Source organism: Herpailurus yagouaroundi, unplaced genomic scaffold, assembly GCF_014898765.1.
Source record: "Herpailurus yagouaroundi ecotype Mexico unplaced genomic scaffold, PumYag 196, whole genome shotgun sequence".
Taxonomy (NCBI): Eukaryota; Metazoa; Chordata; class Mammalia; order Carnivora; family Felidae; genus Herpailurus; species Herpailurus yagouaroundi.
Genome location: NW_024412427.1, coordinates 13,268,318 through 13,278,016, shown reverse-complemented (window position 1 = coordinate 13,278,016; position 9,699 = coordinate 13,268,318). Strand labels below are relative to the sequence as shown.

The 9,699-nt window shown below is 44.5% G+C and overlaps 1 protein-coding gene across 1 annotated transcript in view; it reads left to right on the top strand.

Annotated features, from left to right (window-relative positions):
- Positions 1-22: 22 nt before the first annotated feature.
- TM9SF4 (transmembrane 9 superfamily member 4) overlaps positions 23-9,699 on the top strand; it is a 53,767-nt gene continuing 44,090 nt past the window's right edge. The window contains exon 1 of the mRNA XM_040447370.1: positions 23-213. Coding sequence (XP_040303304.1) covers positions 199-213 — 15 coding nt within the window. The 5' untranslated portion in view covers positions 23-198. The remainder of the gene's footprint in view (positions 214-9,699) is intronic.

Below are 9,699 nucleotides of genomic sequence, written 5' to 3'. Positions count from 1 at the left end.
TTACACCATCCTTTCGTCACCTAATCAGCGACCTCCCTGCCCAGACCAGGCTGCCGATCAGGAGTTAAGTCTTCTCGCCCCCCTGCTGAACACGACTACAGGAGAGATCGAAGCCAGGCAGCACCCCACGGAGTTAAACTCCGTAACCAGGGAAACACCACTTCCGCTGACGTCATTACGGCGACACGTGGATCCAAGATGGCGGCGGCGATGGTGAGTGAAGGAGACTCCGGGAGCCAGAGCTGGAGCGTGGTCCTCCGGGGGCTCCCAGGACCTTCCAGCGCCCCATGCCTGGCCCGAGCCACCTCCGGGACCCCTAGCTCAGTCCTGAGGGACGTCCCTGACTGGGCTTGTCTCTCCCAAACTCCCTCTCCCCGACCCTGGCCCCACACTCAGGCTTGTCAGGGCCCAGAGTTTTGGGGGAGGCACTCGGTAGGAGGGAAGGTCTCGGTTACCGTCTCGGCCGGTTCCTATTACTGCTTTGGTCTCCACCTCCTGTGACCCCCTTTTTTTCTAATTTTCACTTCCCAGCCCCGACCCCTCTGAAGAGCCCCCTATTATTTATTTCCATCCTTGCTCCTCCTCCTCACGTCCAGACTTTGGTCTCTCCGCCTTCCGCCTCCCCTCTGTCCTGACCGGTTCGCGGATGCGACCTCACCTCTGACCAGCCTCCCAGCCCAAACCCCGTCTCAGATCCTTTCCGGAGCCCTGTCCTCACCTCCACCTTCAACTGTTCCCACCGCGCACAGGTCTTGACTGTCGCTACCCCGGAGCGTGCCTTTACACTGCCCCCCGCCCCCACCCCCCCATCTTCTGTCTCCAGACCCTTCCCTAAACCTTTGTCTGGTCTTCTCTAAATCACCTGTCTGCCTCTCTTCGGGGGAGCTTTTATCCCATTGGTTCTCAAACTTCACTGTGCATAAGACTCGGGGTGTGCGTCGGGGAGGCATGTTAAAAATGTAGTTTCCTGAGCCCCACTCCCAAAGTTGTAATTCAGTAGATCTAGGTGATGCCCAGGAATCTGCACTTTTAGAAGCACTCCAGTGATAATGATGCAGGTGATCTGTGAACTGCGTTTTGAAAAACACCTTACCAGCCTTGTCTGCTGCCTCCCTCTTGGGTGCCCCTGCAGGGCCACACAGCTCTTTAGGTGGAGGGTTCATTAGAATGGAGCTTGTTAGGATGAAGCCTGTGTGTGGATAAGAGTGCAGGTAAAAGAGCTGTGCCTGGAATGCGGGTCAGAACATTATTGGCTCCTAGTACAGAACCCGGGAAGTAGATCTGTGAAAGACAGACCTTCCTTCCAGAAGCTCAGCTCACATTCTCCTTGTCAAGAGACCAGAACCAGAATTGAAGTCACTTCATCCAGAGCGATTTTCTAGGTCTTCCTGTATGTTGCTTCCTCAGCAGATAATTTCATCCTGAGAGTAAATGCAAAGGAAGACAAAAAAAGGAGCTGACATTTAACGTCAGCAAAAAAAAAAAAAAAAAAAAGAAAGAAAGATAAGATTCTTGTGTAAATTCTTTGGTGTTGGTTTTCTCCAAACAATGGTATGTTAATGGCTGACAATGAGTTTCCCTCCTGTTAACCAATTGGTAACATCCTTTTTGTTTAATGAGGGATTCCTTATTTAGAACCTCGTAGGTCAGGTAAAAGATTTCATAGCCTTGCTTGATTTCTATGGTTTCAGACTCCAGTTTAAACCACAAGTGGTGTGTTGAAACTGATTTTTCTCTGGACTATGTTCAAAACAAGAATGGTGTAAGAATGTAACAGAAAAAGTCACACCCTCCTTTGCCGGAGGGGAAAAGTTCAATAAAGTGGCATTTATCACATTGCACTGGGGAAGTTCCTGCCCTGTTCAGAGGTTTTTAAAGAGGTAATAAGTTAGCAATACGTATTTCTGGCACACATTGACTTAATAAATATATGAGTGCCTGCTCTGTGGCAGGAACTAGGGATGTAGTTGTGAATTCGAGGGTCATGATCCCCCACCCTTGTGGAGCTTTTCTAGTTCGAGGAGAGGAGACAGGCAGTGAACGAGTGAACAAGTAGATGAATGACAAGGTCAGATTGTGATAAATGCTGTGGAGACAGCAAGGTAAAGTGATAGTGTTTAGGGGCGATGGGGTGATGCAACTACTTTGGATTAAATGGTCAGAGAAGTCTTTTCAGAGGTGATGTGAGTTGAGACCTGACTGACAAGAAGGAACCAGCATAATGCAAAGAATGTTCCAGGCAAAGAAAATGGCAAGCATAAAGGACCAGCGTGGGAAAGAGCTTGGTATATTTGAGGAACACAGAAGGCTGGAGGGGCTGAAGCATGGTGAGGGGTGGGGGTGGGAGAGAATGATGCAAAATGAAACTGGAGAGGCAAGAGCAGCTGTGTTTCTAGAAGCACGCCTATCATTGCAGTGGATTGTAGTCTACAGTTTGTAGTCTGTGGGCTGCATTTTGAAATAGACTGTTCTATTAGGGTGCTTCCCTTTCCCACCCCTCCAGAACATTCCATTTGGGGAGCCGGCTTGTTTTCAGCCTGCAGGGAAACCATGAAAAGGAGTTGGGATTTTATTCTAAGTTCGGTGAAAAGCACGGTCAGTGATTTGGTGTTTGTCACATCACTTGGGAGTATCGTCCTGTGCTTTCATGGTGTATAGAGTAACTGATTTTAAGCTGAAGCTGTAATGTATACAGTGACTCACAGAGGCCAGTTTAAAGGGTGCACACGAGAAACTTCATGTTTGATGCAATAGTGAAAACGAGTGGAAGCAAGTGTATTACAGAGGGACGTGCGTAACAGGGCAGAGTGGGGTCACAGATAGACTTGAGTTTGGTCTGTGTCAAGCATTTATTACACGGAAGTCAGAACAGTCCCCACACCCTTGTATAATTAATGTTTCACAACCAGTGGGGATGGAGGTGTGTGGATGTGCTCTGGGGGTATATGGGTGTCCGTGGTAAGTCATACAACTAAAGAGGAACCAAGCTAGTGGATTCAGTGACCATGGGAACAGGCTGGGTTTTGGTTTGTCCTTTTGTTTTGAAAGTTAGGGTTATGGGTGCAAGCTGCTAGAGATGTTTTATGGAATTTTCCCTCCCTCCCTTTTCTTGGTGAATGGCTCTTCTTCCTCAGGGGTTGGGCTGCCACCTCTCAGGTCTGTGTTTGCACAGTGGGTGTTTCCTACAGCTGCAGGGCAAGACTTCTCCCACCATAGCAGTGGATGGCTGATGTAAATGGAAGTTCTGTCAGTTTCCTGCTTTCCTCGTACCCTGGATTTAGATGACTTTATAAAGTAACAGGATACTGAGTTGTTCTACCTGGGTCTTGGGTGAGAGGCAGGCCCATATCTCATTGTTGCTGGAATTACTGAGCATATGAAGTATGTTTTGGGAAATATTTTGGTGGCATTTGGAAAATCCATTGAGTACATTTGTAGGCACCTCAGGAATGTGGAGACCTCCAGTTGGAGAATAAAACTGTACTTCTCTCACGTGTATCATGGTTCATACGATCTGGATTTTATTGTTTTCCTTTCTTTATTGGATATAATTCATATGCCATTAAATTCACCCTTTTGAAATGGCAGTTTAGTGGTTTTTCATATATTCACAAACTTGTGCAATCCTCACTACCATTGACTTCTAGAGCATTTCATCACCCCAAAAAGAAATGCTTTAGTAGTTACCTCCCAGTCTCCTCTGTCCCTGTCAACCACTAACCTACTTTTTATCTGTATAAGATTTGCCTACTCTGGACAATTCCTATAACTGGAGTCATAGAATATGTGGCGCTTTTTTTTTTTTTTTTAAACATAGTATAATGTTTTCAAAGATCATCCATGTTGTAGCATGTATCAATATCTCATTCCTTTTTGTGGCTGAATAATGTTCCACTGTGTGGATAGACCGCATTTTGTTTATCCTTTCATCTGTTGATGGACGCTGGGACTTTTGGCTGTTGTGAAGAACGTGGCAGTGAACATTTATGTGCATATATGTTTTTTTGTGCAAACACATATTTTCAGTTTTTTGGGTGTGCACCTAGGAGTGGAATTGCTAGCTCAGGTCACAGTGTTTTGAAGTTATTTGGGTTTGATCCAGTCCAGAAGCAGGGGAATGGGCCGAATGACCACAAGCTTCATTTGGACAGATGGAGGCAGTGTAGCCAACTACCCCCATCCCAGCAGTTCCAGTCAGAAGCACAGGAACTGTTTTTAATGGCTCAATCTGGATGGTAGAGGGCTGGAGTGCAGGAGGCCTGGACTCTGCCAGCAGTCCCATGTGTGGGAAAGTTGCTGTTTTGTCCGGGCCTCGCGTGTGGCTTGGTATCTGCTCATTGAGAACAGAGCCCTGGAGCCCGAGTCAGCAGTCTGGGCTTAGTCCCAGCACTGACAGCGATCCACTTTGTGGCCTGAGGCAAGTCACTTTGGTGTTTTTTTGGTTTGTTTCCACAAGTGTCATATATGAGATTAAAGTTTGGACTTAATGGTTTCAAAATTTCAGGTTGAAAATTCTGTACTTCAGAATACTCAAATTTAAGTGTTTTTTTTTTCCCCCTTGATCATAGTGTCTGTAGTCTTTCCCAGCTGCTGTCTACTGGGTGTGCTGCCTCTTTGATCTCTCCAGTTGCCCTACCTGGTATGGATTGGATTCCACAGGAGCCGCTGTGTCCTTGGAGTTAAGGTGCCGACCCCAGGCCCTGGTTCAGATGTGTTTCTCTGAGGAGTCCCTTTAAAGGAGCACCTTAATCCTCTCAGGAAGTACAAAGGAGACTGAGACAACATTAAGTTGCCTCTTGGTTTCTTTTTTACAACTTGGACAAAAGTTCTCCTTTGATCTTGGCATTAAAGAAACAGGTCACAGAATGCTGGAGAAGGTTGAGTTTTGATCTCTGGGCACTGGCAGGAAGGTGGGAAGGACCCAGGATGAGCAGGGCCATCTGGCCACGGACGAATGATAGCCACCTACCACCCCCCAACCTGCTTTGATCCCTGAACCATTTGCTGACACTAGTGTTTCCCAAATGGGGCACTGTTGGGGACACCCAGGACTTCTCAGTTCCATCTCCGTCCTCTTCATTGCTTCCTTCTCTGCCTTCCTAACATGATTTCTCACCTATGCCTGAGCATTAAAGTGACAGGCCTCCCACGGTTTGAAATCCTGAGGTTTTGTATTCAGAGGATATGCTTAGTGCTACTAACAGTTCTTAAAAAACAAAATCAAATCATAAGTTGGAACTGAATTCTTAAGCTGGTTTAGAAGGAAGTGTGGGTGCCCTGGCAAGTCACCTAACATCTTCGGGCCTTACTTTCTACTCGTGGTACATTAGATGCTATAAATTTCGCAGTCCATGGGCCACATCTTCACGTGGAGTTGATTTGGGGTGGGGTTTTTAAAATTTGTTTTGTTTTGTTTTGACTGGCACAGGCTTAAAATTTTTTGAGTTGGTTGCCAAAACATTTCATAATTGGGAGATTTCACATTTAAAAGCTTCTAGGTTTTCATTTTCTCTTGAGAATTTGGGCCCAGATTCCCTGTCAAGGGCGTTCTCCATATGGGGCCCAGCTCACCAATCCTCGGTGCCCTCCTGTGTTACTCTTGAGCAGCCTCACCGTTTAGGTCACGTGCATGGTCCCACTAAGTGTTTAAATTTGCAACCCCCGAATAAGTTGGTCTCTTTATAAAGTGTGTCCTACTCTGACATTCTGATTCAAAAGCTATCAAAGGTTTGTAGTAACCACCTATGTGACCTGACTTTAAGAGAAAAATTTCTACTCACATGATACATTTCAGTTGATAAACCATATGCCCATCCAGTATTCCATATAATCCTTACAAAAGTCCATTTTACAGGTGAAGAAACTAAGCCTTGGTCTAAGGACCTGGGCTAGAATCTGACACTGTGATTGATTTCATAACTTTGGGCAAGCTGTTTTTTAAACCTCAGTTGCCATTTTTAAAATTTTTGTGTGTGTGTTTAAAACAAAATACATATATATACACATGTATGTACACATTTATCATTGTAACTTTAAAAAAAAATTTTTAATGTTTATTTTTTGAGAGAGAACGAGCAGGGGAGGGGCAGAGAAAGGGGACAGAGGATCTGAAGCAGGCTCTGCACTGACAGCAGAGAACCCGATGAGGGGATGTGAGGGGATGAGGGGCTCAGGAGATCCTATCATTGTAATTTTTTTAAAGTATACAGTTCAGTGGCATCAATTACATTCACATTGTTGTGCAACACTCACCACCATCCATCTTCAGAACTTGATATCATCCCATACTGAATCAGTTTCCCGATTTAAAAAAAAAATTTTTTTTTTTAATGTTTATTTTTGAGAGAGAGAGAGAGAGCGAGCACGAGCAGGGGTAGGTGTAGAGAGAGAGGGAAACACGGAATCCAAAGCAGGCTCCAGGCTCCGAGCTGTCAGCGCTGAGCCCAGTGTGAGGCTCAAACCCACGAACTGTGAGATCATGACCTGAGCTAAAAAGTTGGATGCTTAACCGACTGAGCCACCCAGGTGCCCCCAGTTTCCTGATTTTTAAAACGAGAATGATACTGTCCTCAAAGGATTGATGTAATGATTAAATAGACTATGAGATGAGAGTGCCTAGCACAAAAAGACTCTCTGTAATTTTTCAGTTCCAAGGTTTGAAGTCTTCCAGAGGGGAACCATTTAAGCCTGTTGGTTCAACAAACTGAGCGTTCTTTTATAAATGCCCAAAGGGGAGAGGGAAGGTGAGTGCATTTCTTGTGTTTTATTTCTGCACTTTATGGCCTGTAGGTTTAGGCCTGGTTTTCTGTTGCTTGGTGAGGGTAGTTATTATTTTCACTTGGACTCTTGCACAGCTGGCTGTGGGTTTTCCCAACTCCCAAAGAACAGCTTTGAGTCTTTTATGTATCTGCTCAACAGCAACTCTGTATCTATGAGCTCTGAAATAAAGGCTACATTTTCAGAGCCTCCTGTGGCTAATTTGGTTCTCCCTCCTCCCTTTTTCTTTTTCCTTTATTAGTTCTTTAGCTCCATGGGGGCTGCTTGGTAAGTGGTCCTAAGCTGTCATTAGCCATCTTGCATGTGTGGTTGAATTCTTAGGGAGCTTTAACTGATTGGGTAATTGATTTCAGTTAATTGTTGGCAAACTGTGCCCCAAAGCCATTTTCTTTTTCTTTATTTTTTTCTTAATCTGGGGAGCAGTTACTACATGATCTTAAAATGGTGACTGTATCTTTGAGAAGGAAATGAAAGAATCTAGTTTACTGTTCAGGAAGGCGCTGCTTTTGCAGCAGGAGAGGTGTGGAATAAGAACCAGAAAAGCTGTTCAGACAGGCCAGACTCGATCACTGGGGTGATGCTATTTATGAGAAAGAAGACTGCAAGGCAGGGGGCTCCAGAAGAGAAAATGTTAACTTATGGCTACAGAAAAGTATGAGTGAATGAACTAATTTTTAGTTCGTAGGGGGAAGAAACTTATTTTCCTTGGAAGAAGTTAATTGTTCACACCTTTCAAACTGGGTGGAGCAAATTTTAGGAGGAAAGGGGTACTTTTTAGTCCTACCAGTTCTTCATTGGACTGTTGGGAGAGATTTTTCTGCCTGCCCAACCCCCCAAGAATAAAATAGGTAGGGAGGGCAAGACCTTGATTCTTGGGTCTCTTGAGCTTTATAACTTTACAGGTCACCCATATCTTTGCCAGTGATGGCGTGTTAGAGATTACAGCATGAAGGGCTTCTAGATTGCTATCGCCTTGTTTCTTGACATGCTACCTTTGCTGCCTCGTGACTTGGAAACCGAGTAAAGCAAAATAATGTTGAATGGGCTGGTTCACATGTTAGGACTCCCACTCCTTGGCTCTGAACAGACATTTGCTAACTACTTAATTGGCTTTTCATACTGAACCACACATGGAAGTTGCTATGATGATAATTAAAAGTTACAGGAAGGTACAAAGGAATTTCCTAAAAAGCAGGTATTTTGCTACTTCCTAATTTCCTTACAGAAATGAAGTGTGGATCAAACATCCTCTATCAGGTTGTCTGGGCTGCAGCGACAATGAAGTCAAAGAGTCAGAAAAAGTTGGAATGGTAACAAGTACAAGGGTCTTACCTCTGGGACCGGTGAACTTCTAGGTCCATGATCCTCCTGGGGTCATATTATCAGATTGTGTTTTTTATTTTATTTTATTTTATTTTTTATTTTTTTTTAACGTTTATTTATTTTTAAGACAGAGAGAGACAGAGCATGAACAGGGGAGGGTCAGAGAGAGAGGGAGACACAGAATCGGAAACAGGCTCCAGGCTCTGAGCGGTCAGCACAGAGCCCGATGCGGGGCTCGAACTCACGGAGTGTGAGGTCGTGACCTGAGCCGAAGTCGGCCGCTTAACCGACTGAGCCACCCAGGCGCCCCCAGATTGTGTTTTGGAGTGTGTTTTCTGGGAACAGGTTCTAGATCCTTCTTTTTTTTTTTTTAATTGAAGTATAGTTGACACACGTGTTGTATTCGTTTCAGGCACACAACATTGTGATTGTTAACTCTAATCGTTATGCTCTGCTCACCATCTGTCACCTTACCACACTGTTCCAGTATCATTGACTGCCTTCTCTATGCTGTACCTTTCATCCTAGTGACTTAGAAGAGTTTCAGAGGGGTCTGCAGTACTCTCCGCAAGGTTAAAGATTACTGATCTTGTTTGGTTTCTCACACATCTTTGCACAGGGGCCATGCTAATCGCCGTTATCGTTACAGTTCTAATTAGTACATGCGATGCTGAAGCCAGCCCTGGTTATTCCTACATCTGTTGCCAGAATCCCCTCTGCACTGTCCTTGCCTTCTAGCTCCCGTTTTCTGTACATCTTCAGAGGAATTTGCCCAAGTATTTTCAGAGGCAACCCATTTCCTTCCCCTTCTTAAAATGTAAGTATTTATTTTGAATACGGGTGATCCATGTACCTGGAAAACAGGATAAATAAGTTATCAATGAAAAAGTCACGCAGCTACCCTCCTAGTCCATTCATCAGGGGTACATAGTCTTTGATGAAAAAAGAAAAGTTCCTCTAGAACATTTTTGTACACGTAAAAATCTCTAGGACAACTTTTTATTATAACAAGTGTTCAACATGTACAAAAGAAGAAGACACGGCATAAGGAGCCCCCATAGCCCATCACTCAGCTTCAGCAACTACCATTCTATTGCCAGACTTGTTTCCTCTGTGCCTCCCTTGAGCTGGTTATTTTTTTTCTTCAGGTTTATAAGGGTGTCATTCAACACCATAAAATGAGTGATGTTAAGTGTAGAATTCAGTAAGTTTTAGCGAATGTATAGACTTGTGCAGTCGTCATCACAATGACACAAAGTTTTGGAACATTTCTGTCACCCCAGCAGGCTCCCTTCCAGCCAAGGGGATGACACTTGGAGACCACCCCTGCTCGAACACCAGCCCGCCACTGATCTTTCTGTCTCTAGATTTGCCTTTCTTGGGCATTTCGCATAAGGGAATCCTATACCATATAGACTTGCATTTGGCTTCATTAACCTAGTGTAATGTTTATGGAGTTCATCAATGTTGCAACATGAATTGGTAGTTCCCTCATTTCTGTTACTGAATGGTATTCCATTGAGTGACTACTACATTTTATTTCTCCATTCACCAATTGATGGTGTTTGGATTGTCAGCTTTGGACTTTGTGATTGAAGC